This window comes from Globicephala melas, chromosome 20 (genome assembly GCF_963455315.2).
Source record: "Globicephala melas chromosome 20, mGloMel1.2, whole genome shotgun sequence".
Taxonomy (NCBI): Eukaryota; Metazoa; Chordata; class Mammalia; order Artiodactyla; family Delphinidae; genus Globicephala; species Globicephala melas.
The window spans coordinates 48254968-48276882 of record NC_083333.1 but is presented as its reverse complement, the minus strand read 5'-3'; the positions used below and the strand labels follow the sequence as shown (position 1 = coordinate 48276882).

Below are 21915 nucleotides of genomic sequence, written 5' to 3'. Positions count from 1 at the left end.
GGAGCAACTAAGCCTGTGAACCACAACTACTGAGCCTGTGCTCTAGAGCCTGCGAGCCACAACTACTGAGCCCACGTGCGACAACTGCTGTAGCCCGTGCACCTAGAGCCTGTGCTCTGCAACAAGAGAAGCCACTGCAATGAAAAGCCCGTGCACTGCAAAGAAGAGTAGCCCCCTTGCGCAGCAACGAAGACCCAACACAGCCAAAAATAAAAAAGCAAATATATAAATTTATTTAAAACATAAAAAAACAGTGAAGACCCAAACATGGCCAAAAATAAATAAGGAAATATCAAAAAAAAAAAAAAAAGAGAAAAACCTACAACAAAGATTACTCTACCCAGCAAGGACCTCATTCAGATTTGACGGAGAAATTAAAACCTTTACAGACAAGCAAAAGTTAAGAGAATTCAACACCACCAAACAAGCTTAACAATAAGTGCTAAAGGAACTTCTCTAGGCAGGAAACACAAGAGAAGGAAAAGATCTGCAATAACAAACCTAAAACAATTAAGAAAATGGTGATAGGAACATACATACTGATAATTACCTTAAATGTAAATGGATTAAATGCTCCAACCGAAGGACATAGACTAGCTAAATGGATACAAAAACAAGACCCGTACATATGCTGTCTACAAGAGACCCACTTCAGACCTTGGGACACATACAGACTGAAAGTGAGGGGATGGAAAAAGATATTCCATGCAAATGGAAATCAAAAGAAAACTGGAGTAGCAATTCTCATATCAGACAAGTAGACTTTAACATAAAGACTATTACAAGAGACAAAGAATGAATCTACATTAATGATCAAGGGATCAATCCAAGAAGAAGATATAACAATTGTAAATATTACACACCTAACATAGGAAGACCTCAGTACATAAGGCAAATGCTAACATCCATAAAAAGAGAAATCAACAGTAACACAATAATAATAGGGGACTTTAACACTCCACTCTCACCAATGGACAGATCATCCACAATGAAAATAAATAAGGAGACACAAGCTTTAAATGACACATTAGACAAGATGGACTTAATTGATATTTAGAGGACATACCATCCAAAAACAACAGAATACACTTTCTTCTCAAGTGCTGATGGAACATTCTCCAGGATAGATCATATCATGGGTCACAAATCAAGCCTTGGTAAATTTAAGAAAATGGAAATCATATCAAGTATCTTTTCTGACCACAACGCTGTGAGACTAGATATCAATTACAGGGAAGAAAAGCTGTAAAAAATACAAACACATGGAGGCTAAACAATATACTACTAAATAACCAAGAGATCACTGAGGAAATTAAAAAATACCGAGAAACAGATGACAATAAACACATGACGACCCAAAACCTATGGGATGCAGCAAAAGCAGTTCTAAGAGGGAAGTGTATAGCAATACAATCCTACCTCAAGAAACAAGAAACATCCCAAATAAACAACCTAACCTTGCACCTAAAGCAATCATAGAAAGAAGAACAAAAAACCCCCAAAGTTAGCAGGAGGAAAGAAATCATAAAGATCAGATCAGAAATAAATGAAAAAGAAATGAAGGAAACAGTAGCAAAGATCAATAAAACTAAAAGCTGGTTCTTTGAGAAGATAAACAAAATTGATAAACTATTAGCCAGGCTCATTAAGAAAAAAAGGGAGAAGACTCAAATCAATAGAATTAGAAATGAAAAAGAAGTAACAACTGACACTGCAGAAATACAAACGATCATGAGAGATTACTACAAGCAACTCTATGCCAATAAAATGGACAACCTGGAAGAAATGGACAAATTCTTAGAAAACCACAATCTTCTGAGACTGAACCAGGAACAAGCAGAAAATAAAAACAGACCAGTCACAAGCACTGAAATTGAGACTGTGCTTAAAAATCTTCCAACAAACAAAAGCCCAGGACCAGATGGCTTCACAGGTGAATGCTATCAAACACTTAGAGAAGAGCTAACACCTATCCTTTTCAAACACTTCCAAAATATAGCAGAGGGGGGAACATTCCCAAACTCATTCTATGAGGCCACCATCACCCTGATACCAAAACCAGACAAAGATGTCACAAAAAAAGAAAACTACAGGCCAATATCACTGATGAACATAGATGCAAAAATCCTCAACGAAATACTAGCCAACAGAATCCAACCGCACATTAAAAGGATCATACGCCATGATCAAGTGGGGTTTATCCCAGGAATGCAGGGATTCTTCAATATACCAGATCAATCAATGTGATACACCATATTAACAAACTGAAGGATAAAAATCATATGATAATCTCAATAGAAGCAGAAAAAGCTTTTGACAGAATTCAGCACCCATTTATGTTAAAAACTCTCCAGAAAGTGGGCATAGAGGGAACTTTCCTCAACATAATAAAGGCCATAGATGACAAACCCACAGCCAACATCGTTCTCAGTGGTGATAAACTGAAACCATTTCCTCTAAGATCAGGAGCAAGACAAGGATGTCCACTCTCACCACTGTTATTCAACATGGTTTTGGAAGTTTTAGCCACGGCAATCAAAAGAAAAAGAAATAAAAGGAATCCAAATTGGAAAAGAAGAAGTAAAACTGTCACTGTTTGCAGATGACATGATACTATACATAGAGAATCCTAAAGATGCTACCAGAACACTACTAGAGCTAATCAACGAATTTGGTAAAGTAGCAGGATACAAAATTATTGCACACATCTCTTGCATTCCTATACACTAACGACGAAAAATCTGCAAGAAATTAGGGAAACACTCCCATTTACCATTGCAACAAAAAGAATAAAATATCTAGGAATAAACCTACCTAAGGAGACAAAAGACCTGTATGCAGAAAACTACAAGACACTGATAAAAGAAATTAAAGACGATACAAACAGATAGAGAGATATACCATGTTCTTGGATTGGAAGAATCAGCATTGTGAAAATGACTATACTACCCAAAGTGATCTACAGATTCAGTGCAATCCCTATCAAACTACCAATGGCATTTTTCACAGAACTAGAACAAAAAACTTCACCATTTGTATGGCAACACAAAACACCCCAAATAGCCAAAGCAATCTTGAGGGGAAAAAAACGGAGCTGGAGGAATCAGGCTCCCGGATTTCAGACTATACTACAAAGCTACAGTAATCAAGACAGTATGGTACTGCAACAAAACAGAAATACAGATCAATGAACAGGATAGAAAGCCCAGAGATAAATCCATGCACATATGGGTCTTATCGTTGATAAAGGAGGCAAGAACATACAGTGGAGAAAAGACAGCCTCTTCAATAAGTGATGCTGGGAAAACTGGACAGTTACATGTAAAAGAATGAAATCAGAACACTTCCTAACACCATACACAGAAATAAACTCAAAATGGATTAAAGACCTAAATGTAGGGCTAGACACCATCAAACTCTTAGAGGAAAACATAGGCAGAACACTCATGACATAAATCACAGCAAGATCCTTTTTGACCCACCTCCTAGAGTAATGGAAATAAAAACAAAAATAAACAAATGGGACCTAATGGAACTTAAAAGCTTTTGCACAGCAAAGGAAACCATAAACAAGACAAATAGACAACCCTCATAATGGGAGAAAATATTTGCAAATGAAGCAACTGACAAAGGATTAATCTCTAAAATGTACAAGCAGCTCAATATCAAAAAAACAAACAACCCAATCCAGAAATGGGCAGAAGACCTAAATAGACATTTCTGCATAGAAGATATACAGATTGCCAACAAACACATGAAAAGAGGCTCAGCATCACTAATCATTAGAGAAATGCAAATCAAAACTACAGTGAGGTATCACCTCACAGGGGTCAGAATGGCCATCATGAAAAGATCTACAAACAGTAAAAGCTGGCGAGGGTGTGGAGAAAAGGGAGCCCTCTTGCACTGTTGGTAGGAATGTAAATTGATACAGTCACGGAGAACAGTATGAAGGTTCTTTAAAAAACTAAAAGAACTACCATATGACCCAGCAATCCCACTACTGGACATGTACCCTGAGAAAGCCATAATTCAAAAAGAGACATGTACCACAGTCAGTGTTCATTACAGCACTATTTACAATAGCCGGGACATGGAAGCAACCTAAGTGTCCATCAACAGATGAATGGATAAAGAAGATGTGGCACATATATACAATGTAATATTACTCAGCCATAAAAAGAAACGAAATTGAACTAGTTGTAGTGAGTTGGAAGGACTTAGAGTCTGTCATACGGAGTGAAGTAATTCAAAAAGAGAAAAACAAATACCATATGCTAACATGTATATATGGAATCTAAAAAAAAAAAAAGGTTCTGATGAACCTAGGGGCAGGACAGGAATAAAGATGCAGACATAGCCAATGGAGTTGAGGACACGGGGAGGGGGCGGGTAACCTGGGACGAAGTGAGAGAGTAGCATTGACATATATACACTACCAAATGTGAAATAGATAGCTAGTGGGAAGCAGCTGCATCGCACAGGGAGATCGGCTCGGTGCTTTGTGACCACCTAGAGGGGTGAGACAGGGAGCGTGGGAAGGAGATGCAAGAGGGAGGGGATATGGTGATATATGTATACATATAGCTGATTCACTTTCGTTACACAGCAGAAATTAACAGGACATTGTAAAGCAATTACACTCCAATAAAGATGTTAAAGAAAAAAAAAAGTCAGGCAAAAGGAGTAAATGATTGTGACATGATCAGAAATCCTGCCATGCTGGATTACTTTAGATATAATTTACTGTTAGTCTGCTTGTGAAGTTTCATGCCTGGAACTGAACTGAGGTTTTTGTGGTCTGAAGAGCCCTTAGTGGGGCATAGTGACCAGTTCTGGCTTCTGGATATTATCTTTGCTATCATTTTGATAATTTTACTTTACCCAGTTTTGTTTAAGAAAAAATGAAGTTAAAAAAAAAAAGTTTCAGACTTCCCTGGTGGCGCACTCGTTGAGAGTCTGCCTGCCAATGCAGGGAACACGGGTTCGAGCCCTGGTCTGGGAGGATCCCACATGCCGCGGAGCAACTAGGCCCACGAGTCACAGCTACTGAGCCTGCGCGTCTGGAGCCTGTGCGCCGCAACAAGAGAGGCCGCGACAGTGAGAGGCCCGCGCACCGTGATGAAGAGTGGCCCCCGCTTGCCACAACTAGAGAAAGCCCTCGCACAGAAACGAAGACCCAGCACAGCCAAAAATAAATAAATAATTTTTTAAAAAAAAAGTTTAGTTTTTTGAATATAATTGTTCTTTTTTAATCAATTTATTTGTTTATTTTTTGGCTGCATTGGGTCTTCGTTGCTGTGTGTGGGCTTTTTCTAGTTGGCGGCGAGCGGCGGCTATTCTTCGTTGCGGTGCATGGGCTTCTCATTGCGGTGGCTTCTCTTTGTCGTGGAGCATGGGCTCTAGGCACTCTTACTTTAGTAGTTGTGGCACGCGGGCTCAGTAGTTGTGGCGCACGGGCTTAGTTGCTCCGCAGCATGTGAGATATTCCCAGACCAGGGATCGAACCGTGTCCTCTGCATTGGCAGGAGGATTCTTAACCCCTGTTCCACCAGGGAAGTCCTGAGTATAACTGATTTTAGTGTTTAATAAATAAAGTAATTATATAGCACTTTTTAGTACTTAGCATGTACCGTATACTGTTATACAAATATTAATTTCTAAATATTATGTACAACTATTAAAGTGTTCTCTATGAATTATGGAGATTTGTTAAGTTAGCGTTACATTTCTTTTAGCATAAGCATCTTCCCTGATATTACTGTGTAATCTTAACTTTGAGTAATAGTCATAAATTCATCAAATATTAACTCCATCAAATTATATTCATAAGTAAAGTAGAAATTGAAATTAAATTAAAAATTTTAAATGTTATCTTTTTTTGTTTGTTTTTAATTTCAGCTGTACCAACAGGGACGCTTATGTCAACTGGGCAGTGAATTTTGTGAATTGGAAGTTTTTGCTAAAGTATTGAGAGCTTTGGATAAAAGGTAAACTCATTTTGTAACAATTGTGGTAAACTATACATATCTGAATTTTACCACTGTGACCATATTTTAAGCGTACAGTTCAGTAGCAATAAGTACATTCGTACTGTTTTGAAACCATCAGTACCAACCACCCTTGCTTTTTGTGTTCAAGAAAGACTGAATTCATCTACCCCGTTCTGGCTATTATGTAGTAGGAGTTATATGTGGATGTAGGTGACATGGCCTTTGATTGTCCTTGCTGTTCTCTTTAGCATTCTTCCCTAAATTTGCTTGAAATGCCATTTCTTTTTCCTAACCTACATTTCTGGGAAAATAAGAATATAGTTTTACAAAATATTGTTAATCTCTAATATGAATGTTGCCAAGTTAAGTAAATACTTGTTAGAATGCGTAGTGTATGTCAAGTACTATTCTAGATGCCGGGGTTACAGCAGTGAATAAGTTTTACAAGGTCTCTTCCTCATGGAGTTTGTATTTTAGAGAAGATAAAATAATCAACAAGTAACATGTTAACAAATTAACATGATTTCATTGTTTAGGGATACCTTTGGATGTGACCTGTGTACTAAGCCTAAGAGAAATTTCTTGGTTAGTTGACTAATTAAAAATTAATCTGTTAAAAAATAATAGATGAGAGTTTCATTTTGGGACAAGAAGGCCATAGAAAAACTTAAAAAAAAAATTCTTTACTCTTGGAAAAGGTTAGCTTTCTAGGATTTGAATTTCTCTGTGCAGTTCTAAAGATGGCCATTATAAAGATTTAGTGGACTACCTCTCTTTCATCTCTCAGGTTATCTTTTTACCAAGTCCAGATCCCTTGGTAAGTGTTTAATATATTTGTGAAACTAAACGCATGTAGTTTGACTTTTCTTCCCCCTTTATGCAAAGCAGTGACTTGGTTATTTACAATTTTGTTTAAAGCAGTTTTTTTATTGAGATAATTCACATACCATAAATTCATCATTTTAAACTGTACAATTCATTAGTTTTTAGTATATTCACAAATGTTTGCAACTATCACCACTATCTAATTCTAGAATACTTTCATCATCCCCAAAAGAAACCCTGTACCCATTAACAGTCACTCCCTATTTCCCCTTACCCCTGGTCTCTAGCCTACCATTAATCTACTCTCTGTTTCTGAGTTTATCTGCTCTAGACATTTCATATAAATGGAACTATACAGTATGTGGTCTTTTGTGACTGGATTCTGCCTATAATGTTTTCAAGGTTCATTCATGGCTGTTGTTTGTATCAGTTTTCCATTGTGTGGATGTACTATGTTTTGGTTATCTAGTCATCTGTTGATGGACATTTGGGTTGTTTCTACCTTTTGGCCATTATGAATAATGCTGCTATGAATGCTCATGGACAAGATTCTGTGTGGATGTATGTTTTCAGTTCTCTTGTATGTATATATAACGAGGGTAAACCTACGTTTAACTTTTTGAGTAACTCCTAAATTGTTTCCCACAGCAGCTGCACCGTTTTATTGGGTTGACCAAAAAAGTGCCTTTGGTTTTTAAGTAAAGGTAAAAGACACATTTTTCATTTTCACCAAAAACTTTATTAAACAACATATTCACCATTTTGTTCCACTATCTTCTGCCATTTTTCAGGCAACTTTATAATTCCATATTCTCAAAACTTTTTATCTTTTTGAGCAAAGAACTGTTCCAGGTGCCTTTTACTGTCTCCCAGGGAATTGAAAGTTTTTCCATTAAGAGAATTTTGTAAAGACTGAAATAAATGGAAATCAGAAGGTGCAGTGTCTGGTGAATACAGCGGACGAATCAGAACTTCCCAGCCAAGCTGTAACAGTTTTTGCCTAGTCATCAAAGAAACATGCGGTCTTGCATTATCCTGATAGAAGATTACGTGTTTTCTGTTGACTAGTTCTGGATGCTTTTCATTGAGTGCTGCTTTCAGTTGTTCTAACTGGGAGCAGTACTTGTTGGAATTAATTGTTTGGTTTTCCAGAAGGAGCTCATAATAGAGGACTCGCTTTCAATCCCACCATATACGCAATATCACCTTCCTTGGGTGAAGACCGGGCTTTGGTTTGGTTGTTGGTGGTTCATTTTGCTTGCCCCGTGATCTGTTCCATTCCACGTTATTGTACAGTATCCACATTTCATCACCCGTCACAATTTGTTTTAAAAATGGAACGTTTTCATTACATTTAAGTAGAGAATCCATGCAGAAATACAGGCAAGAAGGTTTTTTTTCTTAACTGATGTGGAACCCAAACATCAAAGCAATGAACATAACATAACCAAGCTGGTGCAAATGATTTTCAACCCTTGATTTGGATGTTTTGAGTATGTTAGCTATCTCCTGCACCATATAACGTTGATTGTTCTCAGTCAATGTCTCGATTTGATTGCTTTCAGCTTCAACTGGTCTACCTAACAGTGGAACATCATCCAGTGAGAAATCTCCAGCACGAAACTTCGCAAACCACTTTTGACATGTTCAATCAGTCACAGCACCTTTTCCATATACTGCACAAATATTTTTTTGTGTTTCAGTTGCGTTTTTACTTTTCTTGAAATAATAAAGCATAATATGCTGAAAATGTTGCTTTTTCTCTTCCATCTTAAATATTAAAATGGCTACACAAAAATTCACCAATTTTGATAAGTATTTTTTTAAATGCACGCTGATATGACAGCTGTCACATACAGTCTAACAAAATTGTTTTCAATGAAGCTAAAGACAACTAAGTGCTGCTAGAGCCATCTTTCGGAAAAAACCAAATGAACCTTTTGGCCAACCCAATATGTCCCTATTACCAACGTATGAGGGTTCCAGTTTTTCCATATCCTTGCCATCAACTGTTTTTAAAAAAGTAGTATTATAGCCATCCTAGATAGTGTGAAGTCGTATCTCATTGTGAGTTTGATTTGCATTTCCCTAATCACTAATGATATTGAGCATCTTTTCTTGTGCTTATTGGCCTTTGTATATTTTCTTTGGAGGAATCTCTGTTCAAGTCTATTGCCCATTTTATAATTGGGTCATTGTTGAATTACAAGACAATTTGGTTTTTAAGATTGATGTTAGAAGTTGTTTTCATCCTTCACTGTCATCAGTTTACATATACAGAATCACTCAGTGATCCACTGAGTAAAAGATACTAGGCTAAATTGTGAATTATTATGACCTCATAATTCATAAGACAAACAGTTGATTTTTATCTTATTCCATCTTTGAAAATAATGGTACTGTTATTTCAGAAGAGCAAGTTAGCACTTTCTTTTTTTTTTCTTTTTAGATTACAAGTTTTATTTTTGAATCCCCATTGAAATAAATATGTTAATCTTTGGAAAATATTTGGTTATATGCCACTAAAATTGTGCCTAGAGCCCCCAGTGATAGTCATGCCCCATTCTGGAAAACACTATCATAGGGAATTACTGGAGGTACCCTGGGGAGGTAGAATGAGGCCACTGTTTGTTGGGCAAAGGTCATCTGTGTCCCAGGTGAGCTGCCTGCTGCTATTCATAATTCTCTAGCCCCAGACCTACCAGCATATTTGATCTTATCTTTCCTGGCTGGCAACACTTTGGTGGCTGCCTATTCTCTTCTAGATAGAAGAGTAAATGCCTTAACATAACCTACAAGGTCCTTGGGGATCCTGGGATAGGCCTGCCGTGGCCCCATCAGGCTGGTGAAGAGAGGGAGACAGGAGACAGGGAGGATCTCCTGGCGGAAGTGACATTTGAGCTGAAGTCTAACCGATTTAGGGGAGAGAACTAGGTGATGGTGGTGAAAAGCTTTTTTAGGTAGAAGGAACAGCATGTGCAAATTTCCTGAGGCAGGAAGGAACAATGTGCATGAAAGTTAGCACTTTCTAAAAGGACAAAATATGTTACCTTTATAAAAACAAAAATGACCTTTTCCTTCTCTTTCAGACATTTGCTTCATCATTGTTTCCAGGCTTTGATGGATCATGGTGTGAAAGTTGCTTCAGTCTTAGCCTACTCATTCAGTAGACGGTGCTCTTACATAGCGGAATCAGATGCTGCAGTAAAGGAAAAAGCCATTCAGGTTGGCTTTGTTTTAGGTAAGTAATGGTAAAACAGAGGGGTGTTTTGTCCTGTGACATGACTCAGATCTAAGCCTGCTGGCATTAAAGGATTCTCACAGGACATTCCCAAAGTCAACATGGGAGGTTATGAGAGGAACTAGATGTGATATATTGAACATTAACTTTGTGCTGAGTACTGTACTATGTATCTAAATGCTGTCTTTCGAGAAAATCCTCATGACATTCCACTGATGTGAAGGTATTAATAGAGTTTTAGAAATGAGGAAACAGACTCAGAAAAGTTGAGTAACTTGCTAAAGTCACATAGTAATGGAGCTAAGTTTAGAATCCTGTGGCGCTGTGATTCCAAACCACTTACGTTTCTACCATGTCAAGCTGCTACCAACCTCTCTCACCAGCTTACTGTGTGTTGTGACGTGGGACTTAATCCTTTTGGGACCTCAGTTTTCCCCTCTCTAAAATGAGGGTAAATCTCCATTTCCTCATGGGTATGAGAATACTAAAAACATGAATGGAGAAGGATTCTGAAAAGGCTTTGTATGCTATACACGTAGAAAGATATCGTTTAATGTTGCATAACATTTTAGTATGGCTTTTACAAATCTACATAGATAAGTATGTCTCAGGCAATTATTTATTCAAGTTATTGCTACCTTTTTACTTTGTGGAAAAATTTTTATTTTGAAATGATTGTAGATTTACAGACAATATCAAAACCAGGAAATTGATACTGGTTTAATACTGTTACCTAGACTATAGACCTTATTTAACTTTCATTGGTTTTTACATATACTCATTTGTGTGTGTGTGTTTTATTTAAATGTAGTTGACATACAGTATTATGTTGGTTTCAGGTGTACTACATAGTGATTTGGAATTTGCATACTTTATGAAATGATTGCCACGACAAGTATAGTCCCTGTACAGAGTTATTACAATATTATTGACCATGTTCCTTAGGCTGTATATTACATTCCCATGGCTTATTTATTTTCTAACTGGAGGCTCAGACCTCTTAATCCCCTTCACCTATTTCACCCCACACCCCACCTCCTTTCTCTGGCAACCAACTGTTTGGTCTCTGTATCTGCGAGTCTATTTTCATTTTGTTTTGTTTGTTTGTTTTGATTTTTAGAGTCTACGTATAAGTGAGATCATATGGTATTTGTCTTTCTCTGTCTGACTTATTTCACTTAGCATGATACCCTCTAGATCCATCTGTGTTGTCACAAGATTTCTTTTCTTTTTTTTTTTATGTTTAATTTTTGTGGTTGGGTAATATTCCACCGTTGTGTGTGTAAATATATCTCACGCCTTCTTTATCCGTTCATTCATCTGTTGATGGACATTTAGGTTGCTTACATATCTTGGCTATTATAAATAATGCTTCACTGAACACTGAGGTGCATATATCTTTTATGAGTTAGTGTTTTTGCCGTTTTTGGATAAATACCCAGAAGTGAAATTGCTAGATCATGTGGCAGTTCTATATTAAATGTTTTGAGCAACCTCCACACGGTTCTCCATAGTGGCTGTGCCAATTTACAGCCCCACCAGCAGTGCAGGAGGGTTCCCTTGTCTCCACACCCTCGCGAACACTCGTTATTTGTGTTTTCTGGTGATGACAGCCGCCTGACAGGTGTGAGGTGGTATCTCATTGTGGTTTTGATTTGCATTTCCCTGATTAGTGATGTGGAGCATCTTTTCATGTATCTGTTGGCCATCTGTATGTCTTTTTTGGAAAAATGTCTATTCAGATCCTCTGCCCATTTTTTTATTTTATAAATTTGTTTATTTTATTTATTTATTTTTGGCTGCATTGGGTCTTTGTTGCTGCACGCAGGCTTTCTCTAGTTGCGGGGAGTGGGGGGCTACTCTTTGTTGCGGTGCGCAGGCTTCTCATTGTGGTAGCTCCTCTCGTTGCAGAGCACAGGCTCTAGGCGCGAGGGTTTCAGTAGTTGCAGTGCACGGGCTTAGTCGCTCCGCAGCATGTAGGATCTTCCCGGACCAGGGCTCAAACCCGTGTCCCGTGCATTGGCAGGTGGATTCTTAACCACTGCGCCACCAGGGAAGCTCTACCTTTCATTTTTAACTTCTCACATTAATGTGTGTGTGTGTGCATGTTTTCTCTCTCTCTCTCTCTTTGGCACGTGCACATTTACTTTCTTTGCCAAGTTTTCATGATCATTTCCTTCAGTATTAGGAAAAAAATTTTTTTTTGTAGTGGTCATAGAGAGTTTGCTTGGAGGAACTTAAGAACATTCTTTTCCGAAAACAACCCTCAGCATTTATCCTTTGATAGTCCTGTGGAATATAAATTGCAACAAAGAATTGTGACTAAAGAATGTCTCTTAATAGAGTGTTCGTGACCTAGATGAATGTTAATATTGACATCCACTTAGTCCTAGGTAGTCATGTAAAAATCTATGTGGGAGATATTTAGTATCAAGGAAGCTGAAAGGCAGGAAGGCTAATGTTCACTGAGGTCCTCTGTCGTCTCTTCACTTGTACCAGTCTGGCCACTGTAAGGAGCCAGATTGAACAAGTATCCTGGAGTTAGAACCAAGTCCTAACAGATTCAGTTATATTATCAGTCTTGATCCTAAAATTACCAAAACAGTGAAAACACTTCATACCAGAAGTATACATGATGGAAACTTTTAAAAAATGACAGCTTTATTGAGTTATAATTCACATACCGTACAGTGCACCCATTTAAAGTATATAATTTAAAGGTCTTTAGTATTTTCACAGCGTTCAGTCCCTGGTCGGGGAACTAAGATCCCACAGGCTGCATGGCGTGGCCAAAAGAAAAAAAAAAAAAAGAAGCTTGAGGAGGTACCTCGCAGAGCTGGGATGTTGCTTGGCTGGTACAGGTGCCTCAGAGTTCTGAGAAGGGAGCTCGTGGGTCTAGAATCTCGACCTCTAGGAGGGACACCTGACTGGCTGGTACTAGTGTCTCTCTGATGGGGTGCTGTGAATCAAGTTCTGTAAGTGTTGGAAAACTGCAGCTGGAATTGGCTTACTGAGATGAATCGCCACTGCCAGAGTAAAGAAACATTACTCTGGGACACTGCTGTTAGCAGGGGCGTTGCTGGCAGAAACTGGAAGCTAGCAGGGAGTGTCTCTTACTTCTCCAGGCTTACAGTCTTTCTCTCTAGTGCCTTCTTTGGTAGAGACTACTAGGGAGCCAGCTGGCAGAGGAGAAATGTGGTTATAGAGTCCTAGCCCAGTGTCATAGAACAGTCTAGAAGGGTTGGTTTGAAACTGAGAGATAATAGCCTAATAACCCAGCACAGTGCACAATATGTTGAGATAATGAGTAGGAGGTTGCTTCATATGAATATTATAATCTCATTATTCCAGTCATTCAGTGAGGACCCTAAAATGTCATATTTGGGGGGATAAAAAAGTGTTCTAAAGCACACTTCTCTCCAGTTAAATATTTGTTTCATTTCATATAGCTTTAATTAAACATGAAACACCAGTCTGAGCAAAATACATTTTTTCTTGACCCAGATACTATTGACACTATTAAGATTAGTTGACACTATCAAAAAATGTATTAAACTATTAGGAGCGGGTCAGGAGCCTCTAAAAAATGGACAGTATCCTAAGGAAATGATGCCCACATGCCCCATTACGACTGTTGGAGGACAGCAGTTTAATTTTTTGCTAAAAAAAAATTAAGATGAGCAAGCACTACTGTCTCTTTTATCTGTCTATCTTCTATGATGTGCTGTTATGCTAAGGAGATTAAGTTTATTCAGATGTCTTTATCCTCTTTGGGATTGGGTATGGAGAGATTGGAAATTATGTTTACCCTGCATGATTAAAATGTTAGACAAATCACTAAATATAGTGGTTAATTAGCTGGAAAATGTCAACTCTTAGGTGATGAAGTACATTTGGAGGGCTAAAACTTTTTTTTTTAATTTATTTATTTTATTTATTTTTGGCTGCATTGGGTCTTCATTGATGTGCTGGCTTTCTCTAGTTGGGGCGAGCGGGGGCTACCCTTCATTGCTGTGCGCAGGCTTCTCATTGTGGTGCTTCTCTTGCTTCAGAGCACCGGCTCTAGGTGCGCAGGCTTAGTAGCTGTGGCGAGTGGGCTCAGTAGTTGTGGCTTGCGGGCTCTAGAGTGCAGGCTCAGTAGTTGTGGCACACGGGCTTAGTTGCTCCGAGGCATGTGGGATCTTCCCAGACCAGGGATCGAACCCATGTCCCCTGCATTGGCAGGCGGATTCTTAACCACTTTGCCACCAGGGAAGCCCAAGGCTAAAACTCTTGACTCCTGAGACTTCCCTGGTGGCACATTGGTTAAGAATCCGCCTGCCAGTGCAGGGGACATGGGTTTGATCCCTGGTTGGGGAAGATCCCACATGCCGCCGAGCAACTAAGCCTGTGCGCCACAGCTACTGAGCCTGTGTGCCACAACTAATGAAGCCCGCGCACCTAGAGCCTGTGCTCCACAGCAAGAGAAGCCACCGCAACAAGAAGCCCGCGCACCGCAACGAAGAGTAGCCCCTGCTCGCCGCAACTAGAGAAAGCCCGCGCGCAGCAATGAAGACCCAATACAGCCGAAAGTAAAAAAACAAAACAAAACAAAAACTCTTTACTCCTTATTCAGGATCTCAACTTTGATCTAATTTCCCTAGTTTGAGTTCCTTTTTTTTTTTTTAATTTCACAATTAGTATCTTTGTTTCAGACTAAACAGAGGTTTTTTCATTTTAGGTAATAATCATTGTAAGCATGTCATTTTAGCTTTCAAGTGATTTATTAAATTATCTAAAGTTTTTGGTTTTTCTTGTCCCTTAGGTGGCTTTCTTTCAGATGCAGGCTGGTACAGTGATGCTGAGAAAGTTTTCCTGTCTTGCCTTCAGTTGTGTACTCTACATGATGAGATGCTTCATTGGTTTCGTGCAGTAGAATGTTGTGTGAGGTAAGTTGGAACAGTCCTTTAATTACATGCTGTAATGGTATTAGTGGCTTTTTTTAAAAAAATTATTTATTTATTTTAGACTGTGTTGGGTCTTTGTTGCTGCATGCAGGCTTTCTCTAGTGCAGTGAGCGGGGGCTACTCTTCGTTGTGGTGTGTGGGCTTCTCCTTGCGGCGGCTTCTCTTGTTGTGGAGCATGGGCTTCAGTAGTTGTGGCGTGCGAGCTCAGTTGTGGCACACGGGTTTAGTTGCTCCGTGGCATGTGGGATCTTCCTGGACCAGGGATCAAACCATTGTCCCCTGCATTGGCAGGCAGATTCTTGACCACTGTGCCACGAAGGAAGTCCCTTCTTGGGTTTTATGTGTGTGTGTGTGTGTGTTTTGTTTTGTTTTGTTTTGTTTTTACTGTGCTCCATTTACATTTCTGGAATTGTACATAACCTGATTAATATTTTACTATTTTACTTCTAAATAATTTTTTTTTAAAAAAATCTTCATTTATTATTTATTTGGCTGCACGGGGTCTTAGCTGCGGCACGCGGGAATCTTCGTTGCTGCTTGCGGGATCTTCGTTGAGGTGTGTGGGATCTTTTGTTTTTAGTTGCGGCATGTGGGATCTAGTTCCCTGACCAGGGATCGAACCTGGGCCCCCTGCATTGGGAGCGTGGAGTCTTAACCACTGGACCACCAGGGAAGTCCCTAACCTTTTTTTTTTTGATGTGGACAATTTTTTTAAAGTCTTTATTGAATTTGTTACAGTATTGCTTCTGTTTTATGTTTCGGATTTTTGGCTGCGAGGCACCTGGGGTCTTAGCTCCCTGACCAGGGATTGAACCCACACCCCTGCATTGGAAGGTGAAGTCTTAACCACTGGACAGCCAGCGAAGTCCCCCTAACCTTTCTTTAAAATACATTTTTTAACAGATGTACTTAAATGAAAGGCAAGCAAATCCAGAAGCAACTCTTTGATTTTACTGTCTTTATTATTTTTGTATATGTAACATTTAGTTTTAGCTATTTTCATGTAGGTTTTCTCTCTGTCCCCCCATTTGATTTGACATTTCTTAAAAAGAATTTTTATATGAAACTAAAGGGAAATCAAAATAAAGTTTAAAAAATAACAAAATAATTCTTTGTCCTAAGTTAACTAGAGTCTGGTCAGTTACTGAACTGATAGTCTTCTATTTTTTTTGAATAAGGGGTCATATTTTTTTTGTACCTTAGAGATGAGTTAATTAAATCTGCACCTCTTCAGAACTAGAATACAGGTTCTTCTATATAAAACCATTGTTGATTTATGCTACCATTGACTAAAGCCCTCTCTGCTCAATCTTTTGAGGCTATTACCCCGTTTTATACAGGGCTTACCTGTGTTAGACAAACATTCAAATCCTGAAGTTAATTTTATAATGTGCAAACTTAATTATAAATAATATTTTAGGAGCTTAGGATAATTTCCCACAGATATTTATTTTTTTTTTATTTTTTTATTATTATTTTTTTTTCGCAGTATGCGGGCTTCTCACTGTTGTGGCCTCTCCCGTTGCGGAGCACAGGCTCCGGACGCGCAGGCTCAGTGGCCATGGCTCACGGGCCCAGCCGCTCCGCGGCATGTGGGATCTTCCTGGACCGGGGCACGAACCCGTGTCCCCTGCATCGGCAGGCGGACTCTCAACCACTGCGCCACCAGGGAAGCCCCACCCACAGATATTTATGATAAATTATAGTAATACTTGTGTGCAGAAACTATAAAAGGGTTGTTATTGGGCCTGTAATTTGTAGTACTGATAATCTGTGTCATCTTTCCTCCCCACTTCTGCCTGTCCTAGGAATAGAAGACTAGACTATCTCATAGGGATTTTAGGGTCTAGCTAAATGTTTCTTTGTGTATGAACTAGTTAATTTAGAACAGAAAACCCATTTTGTATGATTTCATTGTAGATTGCTCTTTCACTGCAAGCAGTCTTTTGACCAAAAGGTAAAACATTTTCTTCTTATAAGTGCTTGCTTTTTATGCACAAAGTCAGAAGATTTATTTCATCCAGATAACTAACATTTCTCCTATCTGTCTGATTTTAAGGCTCTTATATAAATTTTGCATTAATATAACCAAAAGATTTAGTTTTCTCAAAGAACCAGGGCTCCTCTTCTTTTTCCTATCTTGTCATCTTTAGCATGTAGCTCACGTCATTATGTTTGCAAATGCTACAGGCAAGGAGAAGGGCAAAGGGCTCATGCCCGCTGAGTCTGCTTCCTTTTCCTTTTTTTTTTTTTTCCAGTCAGAAAAAACAGCTTTCCCAGAGGCCTAGCCTTATCTTCTTTACTTATTACGTCTCTTTGAAACTGGGAAACTGGGACACATTCTGCACATCCTCCAACCAGTATAAGGTGGTCTGGAGAGCAAAACGTTTTTAACTGTGCATTTTGCCGCCCCAAATGAACTCATGGGTCTACATTAAGGAAGGAGGAGAGGGGAATATTGGACAGGTAACTGTAAATACTGTGAGTGCTCGGGCTGTTTTCAGAACAAGCACATGTGAATAGGAAAATACCTGTGCCAAGAAACAAAGCTATTTATACCCGCTTACTGCCTGTATACCTAGACATCTTGTTCTCAAGAATTTTAAATTTCAAAATAAAATTTGCTTCTACACGGCTTTGCTTGCTAAATTCTTGGCCATTACAGCCGTTAAGATAATTTTTATTATTATAGTAGTATTTTTTGAAAAAAATTAAATTATTCTTACTTAGCTTTTAACTGATTTGGGAGAGGATTATTTTGGAGAACAGATACTAATGAAATCCTTTAGCCAATCCCAGGAGCTTTGAGCCTAATGTAACAGTGTGTTTTTAACTTTAATAGCACAAAACCATTCTCTAATCTGGGGCTGGCATGGAAGCAGTATAGAGCAAATGTCAGAGACTCTGCTTGTTAAACCTGGTACCATTTCTCAGTCTTTGTTTTATTCCTTGAAGACTCTGCCTAGTTTCGTTTACTTTACTTGCTTTCTATTTAATAGCTTTGTTTGTTCTGCTCATATGCGTGTCTATTACCAAACAAATTGAAAACATACAGAAAACTATGAAGAAGAAAATAAATATTATCTGTAACCCTGCTGCCTAGAAATAACCACAATTATTATTTTGGTGTATTTTGGGGATTTTAAGTGAAAAATGGAACTTCCTGAACTGGAGGGAAAAGACTTGAATCTAGATTGAAAAAGAACCTTGAGCCCGAAGCAGGTGAATTTCTTGAAGTCCAAGGATAAATAGGAGTTAGAAGCTAAGAGAGAAGAGCAGTATCTCAATTACTGAGAAAATACTACACTTCACAAACTTTTAGGATAAAATTCAAATTTTTCAAATTTGTAGATACCAAATATACCTCCAGGTACTTTATCTGAGGAAAATAGTCAAGGAATATCTCTGACCAAATAAAAGTTCAATAGTAACAAATCTCACGACAGGGGAAGATGGTGTAGAAACAGTGGTAAGCAGTGAATATTGTAATATATAGTTAGACATAATGGAGTGGAAAGAATGAAGAACAAATGGTGAATTTGTAATATGTCTTATGTAAGGATTTTTTTTCAAACTGGAAATGAAAGGGAAATTTTAGAAATACCAAGACAGAAATTCTCAGTTACCACATACTGTTAAATGTAAGATAAGTTTGTTTGTGTTTTTTCCACCTGAAAATTGAAAAAATAGTTGCCTTACAAAATCCCTCACGTTATGTGATGTTCTTTCAAGTCTCTTGTTTTGAACAACAAAGTACTCTTTGGGAAAGAAATGTTAGCCTGAAACTCAGCCAGTGCCAATACCAGGAAGCTCATAGAGGTCACCTGGCAGAATTTTCTTTTTACGGAAGTAATGGAATTTAACATAATTTAACACAAAATTTAGAATTATTCTAGGGGTCATAACCTTATAGTTGTGTTAGATATCTTTATTAACTGGCTTCTTGAATATTACTTTGAAATGTGATGCATTAAGTGGTTTGGTTGTGGAGATTATGGGTGTCTACTTATCTTAGGTGGAATGGGAAAGCCCAACTGTCTTAATGCTTTGCAAATGGTTGCTGGTACCTTTGGATAACGTTTCTAGGGACATGATACCAGACTCAAAAGTGCTGATTTTCAAGCAAGTGAAAATGTTTTACTCTGAAAAACTGTTAGATGACTCAGAAGTAGTTTGGTGATTATGAAGATAAATGTTTTAAGATGCATGTGAATAGTTTGGGTAACATTTCATAAATTACAAGAAGGAGAATTTTTGAAAATTTAGTTTAGATTTTAAATATGTATTTATAACATAACATAAAGATGATTTAAATATTATAAATTTCAAAATGTTATCATATATATCCCTAAAACCTGATGTATTCAAGTTAGCAAAAAACCTTTTTGGATGGAAAATTGAGGCTCATGTTATTATGTTCAGGTTGCTTGCTGTTGGGCATATATTATATAATAGCCTATTTTAAAAATAAACATTTGGGAAAATGTAGTAGTATAAGAAAGTATTATAAAGGTCTCATCTTGGTAAGGGGAATATGAATGCCTGTCATTTAATGTTCAAACATTGTCATTGCTAGGGAGGGGTATATAATAAATTGACTAATGGAAAAATACGATAGACATTCCAAATTAGAATAGTGGGAATAGGGGTAAGAATGATTGGAAACTTGTCCAAGGTAGATAGATAAGCAAAGAGAATAGAGGAAATAACTAAGTATGATAACTGAAAAATGTGAAACAATTAAAACCAAATACAACTATGACCATGTAAATGGGCTCAATTCCCCTATCTAGAAACAGCGACTGCCAAGAAGGTTAAAAAATGAAACCCAGGGACTTCCCTGGTGGTCCAGTGGTTAAGAATCTGCCTTCCAATGCAGGGGACGTGGGTTCTATCCCTGGTCGGGGAACTAAGATCCCATGTGCCACGGGGCAGCTAAGCCCACATTCCTCAACTAGAGAGCCCGTGTGCTGCAAACTACAGAGCCTGCATGCTCTGGAGCCCATGCACTGCAAACAAAAGATCCCACATGCTGCAAGGCAGATCCCACAACTAAGACCCGACGTAGCCAAAAATTTAAAAATAAAACAATTCTTTAAAAATAATAATAATAAAATAAATAAAAAATGAAACCCAGCTATATATTGTTAAAAGAAAATACCCCTAGACAATAATATTAACAATAAAAGCAGAATTCAGGATAAAAACCATTAGTTGATAAAAAAGGGATATTGATAATGTACAATCCACAAAAAAGTCATAAACCCATGTATAGCAAATAAGATAGTAGCCCTCTACATAAACACAGCACCCTAAAAATACAAAGAATTTGATTAAAAAGATAATCAATACAAAGTCGAGTACCTCCAGGATGGGTTAATTCAGAATTCATAGAGGTTATCAGGGAACTAGGTTTTTTCCATCTTCTGGCTCCTCTGTCCCCAGTGGTTGTAAGACTGCTGCTGTGGTTTGAGGTATCACATGCAGATTCCACATTGTCCAGCAGAAGAAAGACCATATTTTATCTCTAATGACAAAGGAGCCTGTCTCAGAAACCACCTAGCTGACGTACCCTTGAGTCTCATTAACCAGAGCTAGGTCATTTGTTGACCTCTGAATCAGTCAGTGGCAATCTGAATGGGATCACCATGTTAGTATTGGCTTAAACTAATCATGATTTACTTATGAATCCTATGAGAAGGGGGTCAGCGTCTAACAAAATCAGGGTTCTGCCAACAAGCATGAGATGGGAAGAATGACTTGGTTAGGGAGCCAGCAGTATCTGCTACATCTCACAGTGCTTTGCTTCCCCACTTAAAATTAAAACCACACCAGACAGGTATTTCTTAGAAATACACAAGTTACCTAAACTGACCCAAGAAAAAAATTAAAATTCTGAACAAGCCTATAACAAAGAGATTGAATCAGTAATCAAAAACCTTCCAAAAAAGAAAAGTCCAAGACCAGAAGACTTCAGTAGTGAATTGTACCAAACATTAAAAGAAGATAGGGACTTCCCTGGTGGTCCATTGGTTAAGAATCTGCCTTCCAATGCAGGGGACGCGGGTTCGATCCCTGGTCAAGGAACTAAGATCCCATGTGCTGTGGGGCAACTAAGCCTGAGCACAGCTAGAGAGAAGCCCGTGCACTGCAACAAAGACCCTTTTGCCGCGACGAAAGATCCACCGCCACAATGAAGATTGTGTGTGCTGCAACTAAGACCCGATGCAGCCAAATAAATAAATAAATATTTTTTAAAAAATAAAAGAATTAACACCAGTTCTTCTCAAAGTCTTAAAAAAAATCAAGAGGAAGGAACACTTCCTAACTTACTCTATGAGGCCAGCATTAACCTATATCAAAACCAGAAAAAAGACATGAGAAGAAAAAAGAAAAGAAAATTACAGACTAATATCTCCTATCAATATAAATGCAGAAAGTCTCAACAAAATACTAGCAAATTGGATGCAATAGAATATAGAAGGATTATGCACCATTACTAAGTGGGATTTATCCCAGGAACGCAGAAGTGATTCAACCTAAGAAAATTAATGCAGTATACACCACATTAGTAGAATGAAGGGTGAAAACCATGATTATCTCAATTGACACAAAAGACATTTGACAAAATCCAGCACTTTTTCATGATAGAAACATTCAGAAAACTAGGAATAGAGGAACCTTCCTTAATATGATAAAAGGCATTTATGAAAAACCCACAGCTAACATTATATTCAAATCTTCCTCCCTGAGATCAAGAACATGACAAGGATGCCTGCTTTCACTACTACTATTCATCTTTGTCCTGAAAGTTCTAGCCAAAACAATTAGACAAAAATAAAATAAAATGCATCTGTGTTGGAAAGAAAGAAGTAAAACTATCTCTGTTCACAGGCGAATTGGAATTTGC

At 38.1% G+C, this 21915-nt stretch overlaps 1 protein-coding gene and 1 non-coding gene across 2 annotated transcripts in view; one reads left to right on the top strand and one right to left on the bottom strand.

The window, feature by feature from the left end:
• The window catches only part of APPBP2 (amyloid beta precursor protein binding protein 2), a 70862-nt gene that overhangs the window by 21663 nt on the left and 27284 nt on the right, over positions 1-21915 (top strand). The window contains exons 2-4 of the mRNA XM_030881835.2: positions 5902-5990; positions 9908-10059; positions 14864-14987. Of these exons, the coding sequence (XP_030737695.1) occupies positions 5902-5990; positions 9908-10059; positions 14864-14987 (365 nt within the window). The remainder of the gene's footprint in view (positions 1-5901; positions 5991-9907; positions 10060-14863; positions 14988-21915) is intronic.
• On the bottom strand, positions 15606-15678 carry TRNAW-CCA (transfer RNA tryptophan (anticodon CCA)). The gene has a single exon. It is a non-coding gene; the product is annotated as a tRNA-Trp (tRNA).